This window comes from Egretta garzetta, unplaced genomic scaffold (assembly GCF_000687185.1).
Source record: "Egretta garzetta isolate BGI_Z169 unplaced genomic scaffold, ASM68718v1 scaffold30, whole genome shotgun sequence".
Taxonomy (NCBI): Eukaryota; Metazoa; Chordata; class Aves; order Pelecaniformes; family Ardeidae; genus Egretta; species Egretta garzetta.
In genome coordinates this window covers 3,479,059-3,502,633 of record NW_009258383.1, presented here as the reverse complement: position 1 = coordinate 3,502,633, position 23,575 = coordinate 3,479,059, and the positions used below count along the sequence as shown (strand labels likewise).

The 23,575-nt window shown below is 41.3% G+C and overlaps 1 protein-coding gene across 1 annotated transcript in view; it reads left to right on the top strand.

Annotated features, from left to right (window-relative positions):
- The window catches only part of CALCR (calcitonin receptor), a 72,565-nt gene extending 56,523 nt beyond the window's left edge, over nucleotides 1-16,042 (top strand). The window contains exons 10-12 of the mRNA XM_009641860.1: nucleotides 1,063-1,281; nucleotides 9,113-9,154; nucleotides 15,821-16,042. Of these exons, the coding sequence (XP_009640155.1) occupies nucleotides 1,063-1,281; nucleotides 9,113-9,154; nucleotides 15,821-16,042 (483 nt within the window). The remainder of the gene's footprint in view (nucleotides 1-1,062; nucleotides 1,282-9,112; nucleotides 9,155-15,820) is intronic.
- Nucleotides 16,043-23,575: the final 7,533 nt, after the last annotated feature.

Below are 23,575 nucleotides of genomic sequence, written 5' to 3'. Positions count from 1 at the left end.
TCTATGTAAATTATGCAACTTACATACTTATTTTTAAAAAAAATCATCTGAAAAAATGTCTACTGAAGTTCTGAAGCATAGGTGCCTGATAATACTGCAACAGAGTGGAAAAGGGTGATCTGGGTACACTGGAGAGAGAGAAGGTCTGTGATACCTAGGATGTCCTCAGGGTACTCACTGGGCTCATGATCAGCCTGGGTCTGCCCTCCCTGGCTCTTAGCACATCCTGCAAGGAGCTCTCTGTGAAGCCAGGGTCAAGAGCAGGTTTCCGTATGCTGAGCACCCGCAGCTGGAATCAGAAATCCAGAAACAACTGAGGAGAAGAGATGCTGAGCTACTTGGCATCGCTGACCCTAAGAGTCAGGGTAAAACTTTCTGGAGTGTCTGGTGTTTCTGCCCTGAGCCAGCAAGTGTTAACTTCTACCTGTGGGCAGTGTACCACGGGGCCCATGCGGCCTGGTGGAGGCAAGGGATAGCCTAGGTTTTTTTAAAGAGCAGCCTGCACCCGTGCTCATACACAAGCCTGAAGCATTGGCCCATGTAAGCTGGAGCACATGCCTCAGAGAAATTGTGCGCTCCCATCGGTCCCATATGCCCAGGGACACGCTGGGGTTTGTCTCAGCCAGCTGCAGACATCTTTGGTGTGGGCTGAAGCAAGATACCTAGGTGACTTTCAGACGCAGAAGAGAGACATGGTTACTCTTAGGGGACAATTCATCCTTCACATTTAAACTTTAGACATAAAAATGAGATTAATTGTGCCCTGGAAATCCTAAATTTGCCCACCTCAATGTCAAAACAGACAGTGCTTCCTAGAACTGATCCTTACCTGCCTGAAACATCCATACAGGCTTCCTAAGAGAAGCGCGTAGAGCAGCTTAACATCTCTTTTCTGAAGACATTCAAGGTGCTTTCCAAGGCCTGGTTCCCAAGGAGTTGCCCAATATGAGCTATGAAAAAGCTAGAAACTTTCATTTTACTGCTATTTGTATGCTCTGTATTTTTATTTTGAATTTCTGATGAATTTGAATGCTTTCACCTATAATGGCTTTGCTTTTGCAGGTCAATTTTTTCTTTTTGCTTAACATTGTCCGAGTTTTGGTGACAAAGCTAAGAGATACCCACCGTGCTGAGTCCAACATGTATATGAAAGCTGTCAGAGCCACTTTAATCCTGGTGCCCTTACTAGGAATTCAGTTTGTTATTATTCCCTGGAGACCAGAAAACCGACTTGCTGGAGAAATATATGATTACATCATGCATATATTAATGCATTACCAGGTATGTTATATAGTAGCAACCTTAGGTGAGGTGCTTGCTGTTAAGTTAATTTAGCCAGAGATGCTGTTGCCAGTTGTTTTGCCCTGAAACTGAGCATGACCATGGTTTTGCAGTTCTTTTCCAACCACCTTCACAACATTGGATTATCTGCCTTTGCACAAATAGCACTGCTGCATAAAGAACCACCACACGATAGGGGAAACAATGAAAAATGAGCAAAAATGATCAGGTTATGATCATTTCTAAACTAAAACTAAAACTGAGGTGACAGAGGGCTTTTGTGTTCCAACACGATTTCTGTTGAAGTGCTCAAATTGACTGAAACTGGTGCTGTGAGGTTAATATTAAAATTAGCTGTGTTGCAAACTGTTGTGCAGAGGGAGTGCATGGAAGAAAAGACTGAGATAATGAAGCTTCATTTAGGAGTTAAATTCCACTATCGGGCAGTTTAAATTAAAATATATGACTGACATTTTGATTTCATAAATGCTTTGAAAATACAGCATCATTCAGTAAGTCTTTCTAAAGGAAACCAAACCAAACCAAACCTAAATGACTTTAAATGCTTGGTTATGTGGTTTACTGACTGTAATATATACAGTCCTGCATTGACTAGGAAAGGCACATCTCTAATGCATTCATGAATAGTGGTCAACATGGGTGTGTACAGTGACTCAGTTCTTGTTTCCTTCCATACAGAAGCTAAATGCAGAATTTGTTTTAATGTTGTAGTAAGAAAACAGTTTAAAAAAAATCACTGGTGCTTTTTCCTTAAATGAAATGATAAATAATGCTAACAAAATCTATGCATCCTGTCTTCTTACATTATATTTTCTGCTTATCGCCCTTATCCTTTCAAAACTGTGGGTGTGCATGCCACTGCATGCATAGAATAACTGAAGTTATAGGTGTGTTATTGCAGCGTGTGCCATCTTATACTATGATTCTGCTTAAAAGGAATGAGAGTCTGCTTCTTCTGTTGTTACCTGTATTGTCACTTCTTCGCTCTCAAGGGCTATGAAGGAATATCTCCAAATAAGTTTTCTGGTGACAAGTTGCTTACAGTTTTAGCAAGTTAGGATAAGATAAAGTGTTACAATAATTATTCTACTCTTAAACCATCTTTCAAATCCTGTGAGGTTGTCAGAGAACTACAAAGAGAATGTTAATTATTTTAACAATCCTAATTCTGATCATTGTGCAATAAAAAGTCACCAAACTGAGGTTAAAATGGAACCAGAAACAAAATCAAAGTATCATGAAACTGTTGTACCGACGGATGGGATTAGGTGAGGGAGGGATCCAAAGGGGCAAAGTTTCATCTCTGATGGGTTCCTTCTGCCCTTGTCCCAGTCATCAGGAATGGTGTCGCTCCACGGCTTGATGACCCCAATTGCCAATACATTTTGTTCCCTTTCAGCAGCGGGGATGGTGCTGGGGACACTGTCATGGACACATGGTGGAGGCTGCCGGTGCCCCACTGCCGCTGTGCCCAGGGAGGCCACCGGGCACGCCGGGGGGTGACAGCCCTCCCAGGGCTGCCCCGAGCCAGGGCAGCAGTGCAGACCTCACAGAAGAGCTCTTGACACTTCTGCAATATCATCTCACTGTGCTTCCCACCAGCATGTAAAATTCGGCCTTTTGGGAGGGCTACGCAGTTGTCCTGCTAACTGCAGCCGACAGTGACGCTCCCTTTTCTACTTAGAGCGGATTTTTAATTGTATTCTAAAATAAGCTAACTTAATCCTTTCCCAAACATTTCCTGTATGCATATTTAAGATAGCCAGCTATATAATCACCCCTCTGGTGCTCATTTTCTTCTAGGACTGATTAAGTAATTAGCAGATATTGCACTAGCTTGCTTAACGGCTATATTTCCCCGTTAGCTATTGCACTCTCATAAACAGCAGCGCAGCCTGCCTCTCCATAAAATAGCAGCAGTCTATTAGTTTTTGCATCCCATGGCATGTCAATCACATACAAGCAGGCATCCTGGGTGCAATTATGATTTTTTTTTTTGGTGGATAAGGTAATACATTCAGTATTTGCAGTGGTTAAACAATTTTTTATGCCTTTTCTGGAACAGAATGAGAGACAGTTTTTCAACAGCACATCACTGCTTTAAGAGAGCACAATGGTTTGATATATTAGTTACATCCTCCATATACACAGAAGTGGTGCGAACAAACACTGCAGTCTGTTGTAAAAATCAGAGGATTAACAATGATGAATGAGAAAGAACTTGTTCCCACAAGAAACTGTGCAATGGTATTTCTTTCAGAATGGTTTTCCCAGTTGAAAAACAACACCTCAAGATGTTACATGCTAGGTTTCCTCTGCTGAAGTCACTTTTGAATTACAGGAGCCAGTCTGGTTTTGAATTGTGCTGGACTTTTTGCAGTACTATCATCAATGCTCACCATTTTAAGCAGAAGTGTTTTTTTCAAATATGATTACACGAGCAATTCACAAACACTGTATGTCTACCTCCCTGTATCAGCTTGTGTCTGATTCGTGACATAGACCAGATAATCCTTAACAGATCTGTAGAATAGATGTATAAATGATAAAAAAAAAAAATTGAAGATGGGCTTTTGTGCTGCAAATATGAATGCATGTAGTTGTCCGACCCAGCCAGCCAGCCTCCCATGGAGCCTGTAAAAGCAGACATTAGTATCTCCCCTCACCATCACCAATATCATCAGCTCTTCAGTCTCCAGACTGTGCTGAAGTAAAGATTGCACCAGGCAAAAAAAAGATATTTCAACACTTAAGTGGAATAACTTATGCACAGAATGGGACGCTGTAGGTGCATTGCTGAACACGCAGCTAGCTTATCAAACAGAGCTCCTAAAGTAGGCAGTGCAAAGCAAACATTTGCACTCCAGAAGAGTCAGTGAGTTGCAGATTTTCCTAGACGACCTTTCAAAAGCCTGTTAGATGATGCTGAAGGCACAGGAAAGATGCAGTCTTCTCAGGGTGTAAAACATTACCGTACAGGATGCACATTCTCCTTGCATGAAAACATTTTAAGGAGCACACCAGCAAGCACATCCCATTATCCCAGCTTCTGATCTCTGAGGTTGGTCCATAATGGAGGCCTCATAAGAAAAAAAGGAAGAGTAGAAAAATGCAATAACCCCATGATACATCAGTCAGTCCCACATATAGATGTCCACACACACACCAGATGCTCTCAAACAAGCCCAGTGATTGCAAGCTCCTTCCACCAACTGTCCCCTCTCATCAAATTCTCTCCCCAGCATCTTATAGCTGGGTTTTAGAGGTGATCATGTTACCTAAAGTGGCACTGTTGCTATGCCAGAGAAGATTTAGCTATGGAGGTCTGCTTGGTGCAGTGGAGAAATAGTCCCCAGATCAACAGCAATACGCAAACACTTAAAGTTACTTTTCTTCTCAATACCCTGCTGACTGTGACCCTAAATGTGCAAGCCTGCTTCTAATGAGAAACTAAACTGCTATTCAGCATAAGGGCCTTGGGTTTTATTGGCCACTAAAAATTTTTTTCCTGTTTAATGGAGAATAATCAAAGTTTTCTTTCTCCGCAAGTAAGATCACTTCTGTGTCATGCAGCAGCTTCCAAGCAGCACCCTCAGGACGGCAGCACCCACCCTGCCAGGAAAGAAGCTCCAGCTTGTAGGAGCCTCATTTGTGTAAAGGGTATTTTGTATTTTTTAGGCATGGGTTTGGGTCACATATATATCCACCCTGCCTCTGAGTTGTAAATTTAACTCTCTATGTAGCTTTATGCTAATTTAAAAGTAGCCTCTTAAAAATGAGTAAGATATTTCAATGCATTTTAAAAGATACTCATTCCATCTGTTTCTCCCTGTAAAGGGAAATAAATATCCTCTGTGATGTCAAACCAGAAACATTTTTTCCTTCTGTGCAAAGTTAGGGTCATAGGACTGCTTTTGACAACATAAGTATTTTTTTTTATTATTTCTAGTTAATTTTTTTCTTCATATTTTTACTAATTTCAAAACTTTCCAATATTTTGAGCCAATAATAGTTGTGGAAAATTTTTTTTTGAAAGCTAGATATTATAAAGTGCCATTTTTGTACGAAAAATTCGTGTACAAAATGACAGTAATGAAACCTCCAGAAGAAGAGACCAGAAGAAGCAAAGTGTGAGCTTTGGCTGATGGGATGTCTCCATCATTTTGCATCAGGGATCAGCCATCTTCAACCCTCTCATGGCAATCTCCCCACCTCAGTAGCAGTAGAAACTTCACAGACACATTCTTTTCTTTGCTTATTTTTTTTAACCTAATGTAAATGAACACTTTATAACAGAGTCATTTACCTCAGCGATGCGTGTGAATGGGATGTGAATGAAGATGGTGAGGAACACAGTAGTGTTTCTCAAAGCTCTTTGTCTTTGCTGAAATGACAGAGGTGGGAATGGGAAGCACTTCAAAGAAGGATCTTGGCCATGATTTCCGTGCCCCTCCCCGGCCCCCTCCCCATCCATTCAGATCCAGAAGTGAGAAGTGAACATAGACCAAAGCCCACAAAGAGACTCAGAAACTGATTTTTTTATATTATGGCCATCTGTACAATTACATGTGCCATCATCTTCTACCATCAGTAATGAATATATCTCCCTACTAAAGCCTAAACAGTAAGACAGTGTGTAATTAGGGAAGAGACTAAGGCCATGGACATGCTCATGAATAACAGAAAGAAGCATAGCTATATATCCTTTATTGCTTTTATGCTAGAATATTGCTTTTATGCTTTTATAAGCTAGAAGAAAAACAACCGGGGTATCAGAAATCCATGTAAATTTGCAGTATCTGCATAGGTATTTTTGTTTGTTTCCTTTTAATCTGACAAGTTACTGGATCTGCTCTTGAAGACGCTCATGTCCTCTAGGAGAGCGAGACACAAATTAAATACCTGTCAAGCAAAGAATGTCCTTGGACCAGTATAGGCACATAAACACGGGGAAAAACTCACCACGGCATCAATAAGGTACATGAAGGTCTGAGAGGTGCTGACTCTGGACGATCCCTAAGGCATGATTTGGCTGAAAGCCACATTCATCTGGTCTTCACACAGTTCTAGAAATAAAGAATTTCAGAAGCAGTCATTAAAGGCCTTAATCTCTAAATGTACTCATCGCTGCCTTCAGTACCACAGCCAATGTTCTGCTGCTGTCAGCAGGCAATGTATCCCAGGTCAGTTTAACAACTCCACACAGTGGCAGAGAGACATAACTGACCTAGAGATCTCACCCTCAACAAGAATCGCACCCTGAGCGAAAACCAGCAGCAGTTAGAGACGATATCGTGGATGTATATGTCAAAGAGATAGGAGAATTAACCTGTGGACCTTACATGAAATAATTAACCTACATCCAGTCTGTCACGTGTTTTAATAGATCCACTGTAAAATTGTCATCATCCCAAGCCCTCCTGGCTCCAAAGAGACAAAGCCAGTATGTGCTATAGCTATCGCTGGAGCTTTACAGCTGAAGATAACAATAATATTCTGAACTATGGGCAAAACTTTATGTATAAATTGGAAGAAATAAGAATATAAATATAAATATAAATATAAATATAAACAGAAACAGAAACAGAAACAGAAATATAGAAGACAGAGCCCAGAGGGCCATTGCTGGGGGAAGGAGAGCAGTGAAACATATATGGGACAAACTAGAGAAAACAATTTCTTCATCCAGAAGAGGTAAAACATCCATGGTCTCAAAATAACGAGGTGTCAGATCTGCTCTCAGCTCACTCCAGACCAGAAGAGCAACTGAAGGGATAGCACCACAGCTTTCTCTTCAGCTTTTCTGTCAGAAGTTGTCTGGAGAAAACACTAGTTAAGGGAACTACACTATCCAACAGAAGAAAAGTAGAGCAATCGCAGGATGCAACAGAGGAATTCAAATAACCATACAGGAACTGAAATGGAAAATGGCTTCACTTCAATAGTTTGGGCTCAGTTTCTACCTTTAGATGAACTGCAGTTCCCAAATTCCCCCTAAACACTCTTGCTGAAGAACAGACTTAGAAAAATTTCTCCAGTTCTTTCTATCCTCCCAGTGTCTTTTGTGTCCACCGTGCCTCACATGGGACATCCATCGAGCTTCTCTACTCCCAGAGGAGATCAAGATCCCTCTCGTCTCCCATCGTGGCTGACTGCTGTTAATATAAACACACTTTAGCAAAATAGTGAGACGCCTGCTGAGACCATGTACCGTGCAGTTCAACAGCAAATTTTTTGCAAGACTGCACTAATTAATGTAGCACACACAGCGCAAGAGAAAATCAATATAGGGCACAGGAAAGTGATGCATTTGCTCCCCTTGCATATTTTTTTTTTATTTAGGAATCTGTGGTCTGACAAAGTCCTGATTTAGAGACGTAAGCTTTTGGTTGACTGCGGCATTTCTGAAATCAGGTCTTATGGACAAACTATTGTGCATTGCATATTGTATACTGGAATTTGAGGGTTTTTGAGAATACTCACTGTCTTTCCAAAATATGAAAAGAAACTTTCTTTTTCTCACTATGTCAACCCTTTCTCCTCCTTGCACATGTTTTTCTGTGTTCATATTTGAAGTCATGTCAAATTACAAAATCTTCATTAGAGAAAATTTATTGGAGTAAAATATTTACCAAAATGCAGGTTGTCAGCATCTCTTCAGGCTGTATATCGCTAATATATAAGCATTTTGTTAAAACAGTTATTGCTTACCTACATTTGTGGTCCAAAATATACACTTCAAAGTCCAAGACATTTTACAAAGTGTTAGCTACAATTTAACTGGTAATCAGTTAAATGAGGGTTTATAAAAAAGATACAGCTGTAAAGCTCTTCAAAGCAGCACTTGGGAACACAAGCTGCTGTACTGCAGTTTTCCCCTCAATTTAACAAACTGCCATACGTTTATAATAGCTGCATTAAGTAACTTAAAATGAAGGCATCTGGCTCCCGCTGATGCTATGGAATGCTATTGTAATAAGAGCAAGTGCGGTTTAGAACATGGACCAGTGTAAATACGTGACTCTGAATGGCAGGCTCTGTGTGCGAGAATTCTCTCTTACTAATTTCACACATTCTCACCTCATGTCCCTGGCTTGGCCCTGTTTAATCTTACAGCATTAGTGAAATATTATCTGAACAACTGAGCCAATAATTAATCTTAACCATTTAGGACCAAGCTGTGATCTGCAATCTCTCCTTTTTTTCTCTGCCTCCTGCCTTCTAACTCACCTACTGTGTTGGTTTGGTTTTTTTTTTCCTTTTTCTGACCATTTATACCTCTTTTCACATCCTTGCCATCCATCATAATGCCTCACATACAAGGTCACTTACCCTGACATACAGTTCGATCTGAAGCCTTCCTGGGGCAGCTGGGTTCCCCTTGGCCGACACTGTTAACTGGGTAACTGTGCTCTGACAAATGAGTGGCAGCACGTAGGACACAAGTCCTCTGCCACATCTTCAGCAAAGTCAGTACCAGTCCCGTATGCACCTGTAAGCAAGATATCTACCTTACATAGCATTTAATTTTCCTTCTCTAGGCTTCTTGTACAGAAATAACTTCATAGCCAAAATAGATAATCTATATATAGTAATAGAGAAGAAAATGGGAAAACATGTTGAAAAGACAAAAATCAGTTTAATAATGTAAGTGTGAATGAAGGGGAGGTTAGGTGAAATGTCTGTGATGCAGAGGAAGTGGACTAGTGCTTTTTTAATCTTGCATCCCTCAAGTCCAAATTTTGAAACAGCGCCAAAAAAAAAAGTATATATTCTGATCTCTAAACTCTTTTATTTTCCTTTCTTTTAGGGCTTACTTGTGGCAACTATATTCTGCTTCTTCAATGGTGAGGTAAGCATGTGAAATGCAGAGAATGAACAAAACTTGAAAAATAGTCATGTTGTCATTGGTTAATGCGGAAAAGCATCATGTCGCGCTACAATCTTTGAAACCACATGAAGTCGCTTTTTACTCTCTAGATACAAGCAGCAGTGTGCATTTTTGAAAGCTCTGTGCAAGGCATGACTTCAATATCTCTGAGCAAATGAATCAGGAGTGTTACCTTTACAAAGCAGATGGCACCAAATGAGGTACAGGCATGAGACTCTCCCCCTACTGTCTGCAATTTTGAGACAGAAGTTTACGTAAAGGAGAAAAATGCTCTACGTCCCTTCCTGCCCCAGAATAGTGGGATGCATTGCCTGGAAGGACCCGAATGCCCCAGGTGGGGATCTTCGGGGGTCTGTCCTGGAGAACTGGGTGCTGCGTTCGGCCCCAGAGCCGTGGCAGATGCTGCCCCCAGTAACGCCGTCGGAGCAGAGGAGCCCAGAGGAGTGCGATTACTTTCACTCCTTTGGGGGTTAGCACTGGCCTTTTTGAAGATCAGTGTTTCTCACATAGTAATTGAGAAATAAAAACCCTTGAGGCAAAGATGTCTTCCATTCTCTTACAGCTGGATCAATATTTTATATACCTACAGCTGGTTTTAGGTCCACTTCACTACTTTTTATTTTTACAAAAAAATAGCTGGTTAAGATATGTCAAGAACCATTTAAATTCCTACAGTAAGCCATTTTCCAAAGATGGTTAGCAGAAAAACGGTTTTCCAATGCATCAGGAGCATTCAACTGTAGCAAAATAAAACACCGCATACCTTAGAAAAGCTAGGAAGTATTTTAAAAAGTTAATATTTAATCCAGAACACATGAATTATGTACAGGGCAAGCTTTGTATGTCAACCTAAAGAGATATTCGTGCTCCTGTTTATCCCTGCATATTATTAGAAAGTAGCAAATTCCCAGTAATGATGTGACCACGCTGACGTTTTTATAGTGACTTGAAGCAAGTTATCTACAGATAAGGTGCTACTGGCTGGTTTGCTAACTTTCGGGATGGCAGAGGGTATTAAATTCTGCCACCCCTTGTTGACATCACTATACATTTTCTTCTGGCTGGCTTGCTGCATGAATGTACAGAAAAATGCAACCATAGAAAAGATTAGAGGTCTCCCACTGTATCTGTAGCATGGCTTCTCAGGACAATAAAAGAGAATGGCAAAACATAAGCAGTTAGTGACACCAGAACCTAACATGAAATCATAGGTGTAAAGATCATGCTACAGAAGTTTATGGTTTCACAAGTCCAATTAAAAAAAGTTGGAGAGACGTACAACTATTTTTTCCTATCACATTTATCTGCCCAGGATCTGCAGGCTACTACCACCTTTCTCCTTCTCCCTTACTGTCATCACTTTCTGGCACAGTCCAATCTCCATGCCCTGGAAACACAGAAAGACTTGTGATTCTCCCTGGTAGGGAGGACTTGGCATGGAGAAAGCAGAGACCAGCCAGACAATTTCTGCAATATCCTTTCCCCCTAGGAACGACTGCATAGCTATGTCCAGGCAGCGCTCCAGTGTGTTCTCGCTTACCTCCAAACAACGTGTTACCCCAAAATCCTGGTCTTGAACATTGCCTTCTTCCTTCTTCATTCTCCCCAGCATCACGTTCCTTTTTTTTTTTTTTTCTTCAGGTTTACTTTTGCAAAAAAAATTTGCTTTCTGTTTTTATAGTTTTAGAGAAAAAGGTCAATTACTCTCTAATTCTCCAGCTCTTGAACATTGCCTTCTTCCTTCTTCATTCTCCCCAGCATCACGTTCCTTTTTTTTTTTTTTTCTTCAGATTAGCTTTTGCAAAACAAATTTGCTTACTGTTTTATAGCTTTAGAGTAAAAGGTCAATTACTCTCTAATTCTCCAGCTCTAATCAGAACATATGGATTTGTGCCTAGAAAGGCTGTAGCAATGCTAAAAATGAGGAAAGGCAGCAAGAAAATGCACCAAAAATGTAAAGTATCTTAAAGGCTGTTTGTTTCTTAGGTGTGTTTCATCAAATAGCTCTGCTTCCAAAGTACTTTTGGCGATGCCCCAATGTCAGAGAAGCATATCAATCTTTACGACTCCAGGAATACAATTTTCAAGTTACCCGATGATGAATAGATCTAGAGCATCTGCTTGCCGACATCACGGCAGACCATATGTATCATTTAATTCAAAATGAGATTGCAGGGTATGAATGAGTTTACCTGTCGTACAAACTAACCTGGAGTGTGCTAGGGAGAAAACTAAAAGCCACATTCCAGGAATGAAAATGAGTCTAAAATAAATATGCAACTCTTTTTTGTTCACTAAGTATTGTATTACATTAATTTAGAATTCAGAATACATATATTGGAATTAAGAAAATATACCATATTCATACATGATATTCAGATGTCCAGCCTCAGAGACATGCTGCACTTTGTGGACTTCTTGTCTAGACTGTGCTCTTACCTAGGAAGGTTAGACCAGATGATCCTTGAGGTCCCTTCCAACCAAGGATTCTATGATTCTATTATTCTGTGCTGTTAGGAAGCTGCAATAGCAGCCAGTCATTCCTTATCTGAACTGAAGATGCATGGTCTGAATATAAATCCTGAATAACAACAATAGTCACCAAGTCCCTGTCATGTCTGACAGCCTTTCTGACACATTTGGCAGCCCACAGCAAAACAACCTCTTCCATGTGAAAGGTTCTCACCTGGATATCCACTTTTGATTCTTGAATTGTCAGCGAGCCAACACTGAGGGGACACATCTGGAAAGGATGATGCCCAAAATGAGATAAAAATGAATCTGCTATTGAAATGTGGCTTCCAGTTTTGTACTCTATTGCTCCCATAAGTAATCACATGGATGGTTTAGCTACCTCGGTGTAGCTGCACACTGCATGTAGGATTAATGACTCCTTGATGGAGTGGCTGATCAGAAATATTCATCAGTGTCAGGCAGTAAGAACAAACAGCTGTGGGGGTTCAGGTTTCCCAGACATGCTGGGTGTGATATTTGTTGGTGCTTGGGTACTTTTCACCATTACACCCATTTTAAAAATTGTTGTGTATGCTGCAGACTTACAGACTGTCTAACATGGTCAATGGCAGGGATGCGGAGAAATGCTCTCATTATTTTCTTATAGGAAATTTTATTTACTGGACAATAAGGGAAGCTTTTGTTAGAATTTCCTATTAAGCTGGGCAGAGAGCCAAAGATGACACCTCTCTAACATGGACTGAAGACAGTCTGGTGCTACTTGCATCAGCACATTACCAATAAACATCAAGCAAGTTTATGTACTAGGATAGCTGTGCTGGGCTGTGCCAGAAGAGAGGATGAAAGGATCATGACCCCTTTCCTCCAAATTCCATTTATTACAATATTATAGAACCTATAGAGGAGCAGCAACAGACTAATGCCAAGATGGCATTAGGTCCTTCCAGAGGGAGCGCTGGTCTGAGGTTGGCTGCCCAAGAGAACTAAGCTAAACAGACTTGCTGTGTGCAGTATGACATTGACCAAAGCCGCAGTTTGGTCTTCAGTCATGGTAGGAGATTGTTTCCAAGGTTCTGTACACATCTGCTGCCATAGAGCTCAAAATTATTTCTCATGAGAAAATTAAGTGCGGGGCAAGGAGATCAATTTTAGTACCGCAGGAGCCTGGATACTCTGGGATTTACTTTTTCCTACTGGAATATTTAACTTCAAGGCTGAAATATATGAAGTTTAGCCAGGACAAACAATGCTGAACTCAGTACCACCTGACTGTTTTATATTTTATTCATCGCCTACTACCTCACCCACCTCACTTGAGTGCCATGAGCCCATCTATAGAAAGAAATGTAAAAATAGTAATAAGAAGCTGTACCAATGCCTGCATTCATGTGGAAGAACGCATAAAGAATGGATTTCTTTTGGACTTTTAAAATGACAGGTCTTCTTGTACATTTTCATATAATATCTCAGTGTCCAGCAGCACTGTAGTTTGTCTGTCCAACAACAACAGTGTTGTACAGATGACACAAGGTCTCTGCAATAGTCTGCTCACCAGACCAAATTTCCAGGCCTGAGATTGCTTCTAGACTGCAAGGCTGGCCAACAAAATGGAAAGTCTGTTTGGAAAAAAACCAGCCATATAGCTTGTCTGCCAAAGAGTCATGAATGGCTAACAGAGAAGAGAAAAACCTTTTAAGTCCTGAAGAGTAGAGTAAATAAACTCAGGCTCTTAATTTCTTTAGATTTTATTTTCTTCCATCTGCTATCACAGCGGAAAGCATGGCAGGCATCACCCTGCCCCTCCCAGTCCCCAGGAGCCTCCTTGGTCATTAATACATTATGGCTGTGCATGTGATTTTCAGTAATGCTGCTTACACATTTTAAATCCACACAGGAACAGTTTTAGTTGGCTCTGAATTGTGATCATCTGAGATCCTTGGAATCATGGCAGAAATCTAGATTAACACATTGTTCTACTCAAGCGCAGCAGCTTGTACTATCCATTATCCATTTGTGGCTGGATTCTTGTACAGGCCAGCAGTTCAGCGGAGAATAAAAACACAGCTGCTTTGACCTCGTGCTCTCACTGCTCTGTGGAGACTTTTAAACCTGACTAATGGCACTTCTAATCATGGGCTGAACTGGAAGGGATGTGCCTGTTCTCTCCCCGACCAGACATACAATTTAAGTGTCACTCCCTCCTGAGAAGAAAACAATAAGCTCCTCACAGCAGGCTTTATAAGACTCAGTGACATTGTTCTTCCCTCTTCAGTTAACTGTGTTATCATCTCCAGACCTGTGGTTGCCCTGGTGGCCCGTCAGACTCCAGTTTAACTGAGAGCAGTGTGAGAGCTCAGCAGGAGCTCATTGCCTTCACAGCAGCTCTTCTCCCCATGCCAGAGCGATCGAAGCCTTGGGGTCTATGCAGGGGGCAGGGGAAGCAGGGCTAGGAGAGGAACAGGAAGGCTGTAAGAGTATGTTCTTGCCACCTTCACTAAAGACGCTGTATTTAATCTGAATGGATGAACTTCTGCAAAATGCAAATACACTCAGTGCCTATGGGCAGAGGCGATGGCCAGAGGTGCGCAGTGGCTACAGGCAATAATGACTGCGGTGGTGGTGTTGAAGAGGTAGCTGTGGGTGGGCAGAGCTGCTGTGCACATCCAAGATTTCTGGATTATCCTCATTGTGTCCAGCTGTAGGTTACAGGAACCGCTGCCCCAGTGTGATGTTGAGGAAAGTCACTGACTTAATCCTTCTGAAGATTTCTTCTTCCAGTCCCTCCCTGTAGCTTCTAGGGTGACTAAGCTACAATATTCATACTGCAACATCAGAAGGGAATTTTAAAGTGACTAAAATCTTTACAGGGTTTACCTCACGTGTAATATTTCTGTATCATGTGCTATAACTGCATTACTCTTTCATGCAGTAATTCTTTCTCACTAATTAACTTTGGCTATGGTGTGATATGAAACATCCCTGCATGCAGCCATTTCACTTTAAATCTCAATATTGGCGTAGTAAGCTTTGCTCACAGGCCCAGTAATTAAAGTTCCACTGAAACTATATGCCTTCTCTGTGCTTGATATCTAATTAACCTACACTCAGCCCTTTGTTTTCTTTTCTTTATGTGTTAGGAGAAGGTGAATAGGAGTACATTTCTCCAGATGAAAAGAACTCTTAACTACTTTGTCTTAAGCTAAACAATAGCAAAAAAGAGCTAGTATTGGAAACTGGGCATGGCTATAGTTTTCAGTTAGTTTTAAAGGTCTAGTCCAGCAAATGTTTGTTTACTCAAGAAAGTAGTCATACCAAAGCCAGTGCAACTCCTTGCATGAGTAAGGATTTATAGCATCAATCCTCATACCTTGGCTTGCATCTTGGATTAAAAATAAAAAGCCAAAGCAATTGAAATAGCCATTCTTGGCATGCTGCATAGTTGCGCTGCACACTCAGTAAGCATCTCAGATTCATAGCAATTCCTCATGAAGCCTTGTCCTTACGTGACATGAAACAGCTTTCTTGCAGGCAGCTGTGGGTGGTGAGTAGATGACATTTTACTATATACATATTAATAGTGATTAGAATTGTGGAAACTTGGGAAATATTAGTGTCATTCAGATTAATCTGTATGAATCAAAGGTATTGTTCTGCAAAGAGCCTAGAGAGTGACTTCAGGCTATTTTCTGAGCAAAAATGACATACAACGTCCACTTCAGCAGTTTTCCCCGCCCCCTGCCTTCCTCCGGGGGGGAGGGGGGGGGATGGTCATTTACAGCAGAGCATTACACCAAACTACTCCTCTTCTCACAATTTGCTGGCTGGAATAGCTGAGCTGAAGGAACAGAGCCAGGGTTTGCCCAATCCCTGCTTTGGGAAGGAGCTAACAAGTGCCAGCACGCCTGAACATGCAGCTGGAGAAGGGCTTCTTATTCCCTGGCAGGACTCAATAGTTCAAGTCATATCCTAGCGCCATATATAACATCACTCTTAATGTAAATGTTGAATAAAATATTCAGCCTCTTTCCTTTCCCCTTTCCTTTCCCCTTTCCTTTCCCCTTTCCTTTCCCCTTTCCTTCAGCATATTTTAAAATGTCTACAGTTATAGGGATTTAGATTATGCCTCACCCTGACTCCGTGTTTCATTAACAGGTGCAAGGTGCTTTGAAGAGGCAATGGACACAATACAAAACCCAGTGGGGCCAAAGGCGCCGAGAGCACTGTTCCACGCGATCTACCTCCTACACCGCAACATCAATCACAGAGCTCCCCGTTTACCTGTACCATCATGATTCCAACAATGAACAGTTAAATGGAAGATACATAGAGGACTCCGAACTTGTTGCATTAAAATCTGGGGAGACCTCTGCCTAGCTCAGCACCAACCATTGCAAACACATCATTTCACATTCAGCTCGTGAACAAAGTGGGGAGAAAGGTGGGAGTGTGGAAATCCAAGCCACTGGAGGAGCGGGCAAGACCAGATGAAAGGACACATCATATTCAAACCTCATCAGCCTCTGACAGCGATGGCTTAGAGGCAGTCTGTTGCAGAGATGGGAACAGCATTTCTTCTTGTGCGCTGCAGCAGGGAGCGAACACGGACCTGCCCACCAGGCTGTGTCATCTCCACATCTCCTGATACTGGCTGTGTGAAGTGACCATCCAACAGTAGGAACAGTGCCAGGTAGCCCATAGCAAATAGGAAAGAAAGAACCAGTACATTGCAATTGGAAAATTTCAGCACTTCTTGCTTTCAGTACTTTTCTTTAACACTAGATTTTGAACTATCAACTTGCACAAGACGTAACTGGCTTGGAGTCTTTTGCTTTTCCCCTTTTAATGAGCTTGATGACTTCTTAAAAGATTTTGCACATTGCAAGACAAGTCCAACAGATGAACAGAAAAAGAATTACTCCAAAGTATTCAAATCTTGATGATCTCCAAAGGATGCCCCAAAATATTACCATCCCATTAGCAGGTGCATAAAACAAATGAAGGTGAAATAGCCATTGCATACCAAGATCTCAAACACCCTCAAAGAAACAGATCAGTTCTTTAGGCTGCCTCAAACAAGACCTAATGGCATCTTAAAATTGTTCTTGTTTAACAATACTGGTAGTTCAAGAATATTGATTTATAGGAAAATTTGTCGCCCTATTACCCTGCCCAGAAACTCATCATTAAGGCACAATTCTTTCATTCTGAATAAACTGTGAAATTTGTTTGGAAATTATTTTCTTTGATAGCCATTCTGAGGTGAATGCTAGATGAATGTTTGTCTCTCTTATAAAATTCTGAACACGGCAGTAAAGGATCCCAGGTAAGAAATGAGAAACTAATGTCTTAGCACAGGAAGCATCTATTTTTAGAATCTGGTTGCTGTTCTGAGTCCCTGATCGTTGAAGGTGACGATTTCATGTGTGAGTCTGTCATCAGGAAAACATAATGAATGTACAGTTTTGTGAGTAATAAGCACCTTTTATCACACATTCAAAGCATCATTAGAGTCTCTGTGTGATTTCTGAGGCAGAAATCAGGTCAGGGAGAAGCTGATTTGCAGTATGAAGTTACAGTACTGTCACTGCAAAAGTTCTGCAAATCACAAAAGAAATAATTTCCCACATGAAGCTAATTGTAAAGAATCTGCAAGCAGCAAGGCCAGTGCCAAGGTGCTTCTGCAAGGCTGTGACTCCTATGGAGTTTTAGGCATAAAATATCTGATGTATATAGTGTCATTCCTTCTTGCATCTCTCTGAAAAACTGTCCTACAGATTCCCACTCCTCTGCCTTTGGCTGGGATGTGCACAAGATATTTCAAATGCTAACAACTTCAAGATACTCATCACACCCTTTAACTTTAAAGGAAGCTGTTATCAATCCCCCTTTTCCCTGCTAACCCATTTGCATCTGATGCTTCAACCCCAGCCCAAGCAGGATGACATGGTCGGAGGAGGCAGCCGCAAGTGCCAGTGGTGACACTTGCTCAGCTCAAATTTCTGAATACCAGCCCTGGAACAGGAGTTGTAAGAACACTGCCCTGCGTGGCAGGTGAATGGGGAGAGGCAGAATGCCATCCTTTATACTGCAGTTGCCTTCATGTGGGACTTCTGCTGCTGGTGTAAAATTTTTCCCTTTGCTTCATTTGCTTACTGTGGTTCCATCCGTAATGATTTTTCTCCTTAGCAGTGCATAAGATACTTAAAATATCATGGGTTAAAATAGTCTTAAATCCAGATATTGTCAGATAGCAAAGGAAAAAAGAAAAACTGAAATAAGGCACTTGAGCTAAATGTCAATTCTTTTGAGGTAACTTTGGAGGTTACAGGCAGAGGCCCTAACCCTGCAGGTGTGTTGAGGAGGGGCTGCAGGACAGTCTGTATGCCACAAGATAAAATGCGCTTTAGAGTCCCATAGAAAAAGATCGTAAGCTAGTCCTGCCATAAAGCTTGTTCATCTATTGCAGATTCTATTGAAATTAGCAGGTGGATCCCTGCTGGCTTAGATGAGCAGTGAACAATTCTCTTCAGTGTTCAGGAATGACTTACACAGTACAGTTCGGTGTAGACCTTGAAAACAGGAGACAACTTCATCCTTAGCGATTTGAAACCATTTTTAAATATATTGTGTTAGCCAGGCTCAGTTTTTCCTTCACTGACACAGTTAGACGCTAAGCTTTACCCTCCATTTGTAAATTTTAAATGGAGGGCCGCTGTACATGTCTACCCACATGAGTCACCATCTCAGAGGAGCGGTCCCCGCCAGGAACGAGTTTGTGATGGAGAGGCATGAACCCAGCACTGCGAGAGGGGACCAAATTCTCACTGTCCGTGTGTGAGGCAATGCCTTGCAGGGAAGGGGTTTGCTCTGCTTGTGCCACCAGCACAGTCACACAGCCACTGGGCACCACCACGAAGCTTGCTCCCCGGTGTGAGGAGCGAGCTGCCAGCGCTGCAGCCACACAAGAGAGGAGCTGGGGAACAAGATCTAACTACCCACCAACAGCAGAGATCACTGCATGGTTAATCCAGTGGAACATTTACAAGAAAATACAATCGTGTGTATTTGTTCAAGCCACATACCTATTTTTCAGACTTCAAGGAGTACGAAGGCAGTTATTTTTTCCAGGCTACAGTATTTTGCGTATCGCCATTTCTACTTTTACCAGTGAACAGTGGGAAGTGGAGGATTTAGTCATTAAAGACAATGAAGTGGCTCTGCTGTGAATGCTGTATTGCTGAATAGCTTTGGGGTACACTGCACTTCCTGGGAGTGCTCCAGAAGGCATTCCTAGTTTCTAAAGACACAGATGAGCTGATGGTAAAAGAAGTGTGCATCATATAGAGAGTTTAATAATGAACATGTGGGGTTCAATAATGTACATGTTTACAACATGCAAGTGCAAGTTGTTTCACAGTCTGTTATGTTCATGTGGATGTACAAAATGGAAATGCTTTGCCATTGCAGTAGTTGTTTTCTTTCTTCATTGATGATATGTTCTTGCTCTGTTCAGTAAAATGCTCTGAAAAGCCAAAATTGGGATCTGGGGTTTAGGATCTCGGTTTGAGCTTCAGGTGGTGGAAACACTGTGTGGTTACAGCCATCTTTATGGCAGCTTTGGTTTCAGTGGAGGGATGGTGATTTACAGGCACTAAAAAATTGGTCTTGCATACATACTGAGTTTAGGGTTGGCATCACCCTTGGACTTTGCAGGAAAGGCTGTGTTTTAGAGGTAGTTACTGAGTAATTTCTAAACAAAATATTTTCCGATGGAAAAATGCTATTTTTCTTCATCTCAAGATGGTTTGAAATGTTGTTATTGCACACATAAGGTAAATTTCACTTCTCTGCTTTATAAATAGTACCATACACTAGTGACAGTAATACTGGGAATGCCAATACAACCTCAATAATTACGATGTCTTGGCAGTAGGGTGTTTTGTCTCTAATACATTTCACAGGAACAGCAGAAATGCATAATTAATGTATCAGTGTATCAAAAAGTGGGAAAGGAGCTGACATTGGACTCAGTGGATTCAAGGTGTATTTTAAGAGGAAGCCAACCTTATGTTAATCACCTCTGCAGTATCTTTCAAACACCACATGAAACCCGAGTTTAGTGAACATTTGCTCTGGCAGAAGGGTTTGTCTGGTTGCTCTGTTTGAGCAACTAAATCTATCAGGAAGATTCTGGTTGTTACTCTTTACTAGGTACAGAAACGCAGCACAGATTAAAAGACTTGTTGTGGCATGGGATGCTGAAAGTAAGTCTTGGTTTTTATTTGATTTACTTAATAAATTTGCTTTAGCTGAAATAAAACAGCAACAAAGGTAGAACAGACAATTTTCTCTGTGTTAAAATTCTTAGCAATAACACTACCTTAATTAAAATTCTGCCAGTATGGACATTGCAAAGTGCTCATGTATTTATAACATAACATAACTAGTTTGGGATGAAACCCACCATGCAAATGTGGTGAATTTCTGCCCTCTTTTCCAGAATCCTCCTCCATCCTTTGCCAACCTTCATAAAAAAAACCTGAGCCCTTTTTCAAAGATGAAAATCTTAAACACTAGCAATTTGAAAGTATCTGTATTTCCAGTGCTTGGAATTTTAAGTCAGATGTGTCTTAATGAAGCTAAATATGCACGGTTATTTGGTTACTGCTCAAAAATATGAGCATTTGTAACCTAAAAGTAATTTGCATTGAAACAATAGTTGATCCCAAGCTAACAAGACTCTGCAGTGTGTCAGCATGCCCTCTTTGCCCTCTGGCAGCACAGAAGACCTGAACCCAACCATGTACAATTTGGACCCTGTGCTAGCCACACGGGGAAAAATACCCAACCAACCAAACAAACAAACCAACCAAAAAAAAAGGCGTCTCTGCAGCTAAGGTTAGTGCCAAACTGGGAATTTTGAGTTCCTGGGGCAGCTGGGTCATTACAGTTGTACTTGCTTCAGGAACATCTGCTTCAGAGGGACTTGGCAAAATGAAAGAGTGAGTCCTACACAGCAAAGGTCACAGGTCAGCAGTGAGGAGAAGGTCAGACCTCCAGCTTGAAATACCACCTCGGGAGGAAGAACATGACCAGCTCCTCAGTCAACTATCTAGTGAAGTTTAAATCCCAACCCTGAGATTTAGGATGGTGCCAGAGTTATTCTGCTTTGACACCTGTAGTTCTGTGGCAGCTGTAGTAATTAAGGTACCTGTAAGGTTTAATTTCAAAGTATCCTTTCATAACCTGCAGATGTTTCTGTGCAGCAGAGAATTTTGCAGGTACTTCCAGGTAAATCACAAATCGATATTTAAGCACCCCTTTATTGAGTACTCAGAGCATCATTGAGAAAATAAAAGAAAGTATTTCTCAGCATCTCAAGTAAAGACCAGAATGTTCCTCTCAGCCTAATAAAGGACAGCTGTTTTAACCAGTAAAATTAAGTGGTGGGAAGATTATCATTACTAAGCATGTGACACTGCTGCAGAAAAAGAAAGCATCATGGTAAGATGACTAACCAGGGTGTTGTATGCGAGTGTCATGAAACACAAGTCGGCACAGACAGTGTTAGGGATGATTTAGGCCTCATTCATCTGCCTTGGCAGAGGGACCATTTAGATGACCTGTCAAACTCCTGTCAAGACTTACTTGCTATGAGCAGCAGAGATGGGCACTGTGCTCTGCTGGGGCAGGGAGGTTCTTAACTCTCATTATATGCCATTTGAGATTTTCTTCATAATCTGATTTCCAGATCTCACAAGCCTATCTTTAAAAGACAAAAAAAAATCCAAGTATCTTCAGTCAATTTTTAAAGGACATCAGATGTCTACAGTGATTGTAAGAATGTGGTTCCTTTTCTCTCACTGTGAGCAACTGCAACTTTGAGAAGTGACTTCAGGAGAGTACTTCATGTAATGTCTGGTGTACAGCACTGTGACTTGATGCAACTCCTCCATTCCCAAGTGCTGGTGGTGTTAGTTTGCATAAATATGGTCAAGGGGATACAGCTCCTTCCCTCATCTGCCCTGCATTTCTCTCCACCTCAATCTTGCCACCACGAGAATTGTTTACTCCCCAGTCTGTGCATCCTACATGTTTTCAGGAGGAATGTTTCTCCTTTACAGTTTGCACCTTATGTTGACTTGCTGTTGATCCAGGAGGTACTCACCACAAGCCAGACTGGAAAGTGTGCATTTTATTCCAAATCAGTTCATTGAATTCAGGTACTTGGCCCACACTGTTTTAAAAAAAGCCCAACACTGGAATTATGGAAATAGTAGGTGCAGATTTAAAACTAAATAAGGGATAAAAATCAGAGCGCACAGATCAAATATCCTTAGAAGCAGAATAACATTAACTTTCTCTTTTTGACAGACTGTAATCCTGGCATCTAAAAAACCCAAAATCTAAAAGCTTCTGAGAAGTTGAATGTTAGAGAAAAGGCATAAAAAAGAAAACATCTGGAAATTCTAGGGAGCATACATATACACACATGTATATATAAAATAAATATATGAATATATATACAATTAATTTTTATAAGAACTGTGTTCAGATAGAGAGTGACCCATAGTCCCCCCAAAATGCACAAAGCATAAGTCATGAGTGGGAGAAACTGTGGGGCAGAGAAGATAGGTAGCCTCTCTTAAATATCTTAATGCTTTCTAGGGACCCCGTATGGAGCACAGGCAACCAGGGTCACCCATCATGGGTTCATGATGGGAATGACTGGGCCAAGAGACATTGGCTACACTGCATTTCTCAGCTTGCTTAAACAATGTTGATGAAAGGGGCTGATCAGCAGGGGAGCAGAAATAATCTCTTTCCCAGATGTATGTCTGCTCTCCAACAGGTAGCTTCATTTATATCACCAGCGTAAGACCTGCTATTGTGGAGAAGACTGATCTGAGACCAGACAGCTCCTTGGTATGGAAACCCTCTTATTTCACCCAAGGGCAGGATTTCTCCCTCTCTGATTTTATAGACTGTCTAAATACCTAGCAAACATTGAAAACACTTGGTGAAATACAGTCTCACCTTCATATTTCACATGAAAATCCCAGTTCATCAGTATTATGCTATATAATATAGACTATATAATATAGACTAATATATCTTCAGTTTTGAACAAGCAAGGCCAACGTAACTCAATGCAGATGGCAGCACAAGGCTGATCACCAGTATGTTGCATGGATAGGTGCTTCTGGGAGGTGACTGGTACACAAGGAGATGTACAGCTCTTCCCAGTAACTGCTGCAGGGGATGACCTTCTCCCAGTGTGTGTGTGTGCACGCGTGCATGCACATTTTTAATGAATAAACCCTTTATGGATAAATACCATCATGATTAACGTCCCTTCTGAGAAGGGCCTGTGAGGGAGCGCTGCACAATTTGAACAATCTGTGAAATAAGTTCCACGAAGAAAGAGGCCATACCTCTGGTTTAGAGACAGCATCACCAGTATTGGCTTCCACAGGGATGAAAGTTATATAGAATAGCTGCCTATAAAGAGAGTTGCTCTACAAGTGGTCAGAGGTCATATTCTGCTTGCTGCAGATTGTGTGAGCAGGTTTAGCAGCTTCAGACCCAAACCGAATGAACAGGAAATAGCTGAAGAAAAGGGTTTGCCTATTGAATCACATTGTACTGCAGGCTTTTTTATTTTACGAGCTCTTTCATTGTCTTTGGGTATATTAGAAATATTTAACTCCCAAGGACTTAGCCCTCATCTCACAACTGGCTCTCCAGCAACCGAAGGGAGGTGCCCCTCTTGCAGAGGCTGTAGCTTTGAACAGGCAGCAATTCAGAACCTTCACAAGAATTATAGCATGAATATGTCCAGCACAAAGTAGATACAATCATGCTGCAGCCTTCATTTTCGGAAGGAGGGAGTGCAAGGATTTTTTG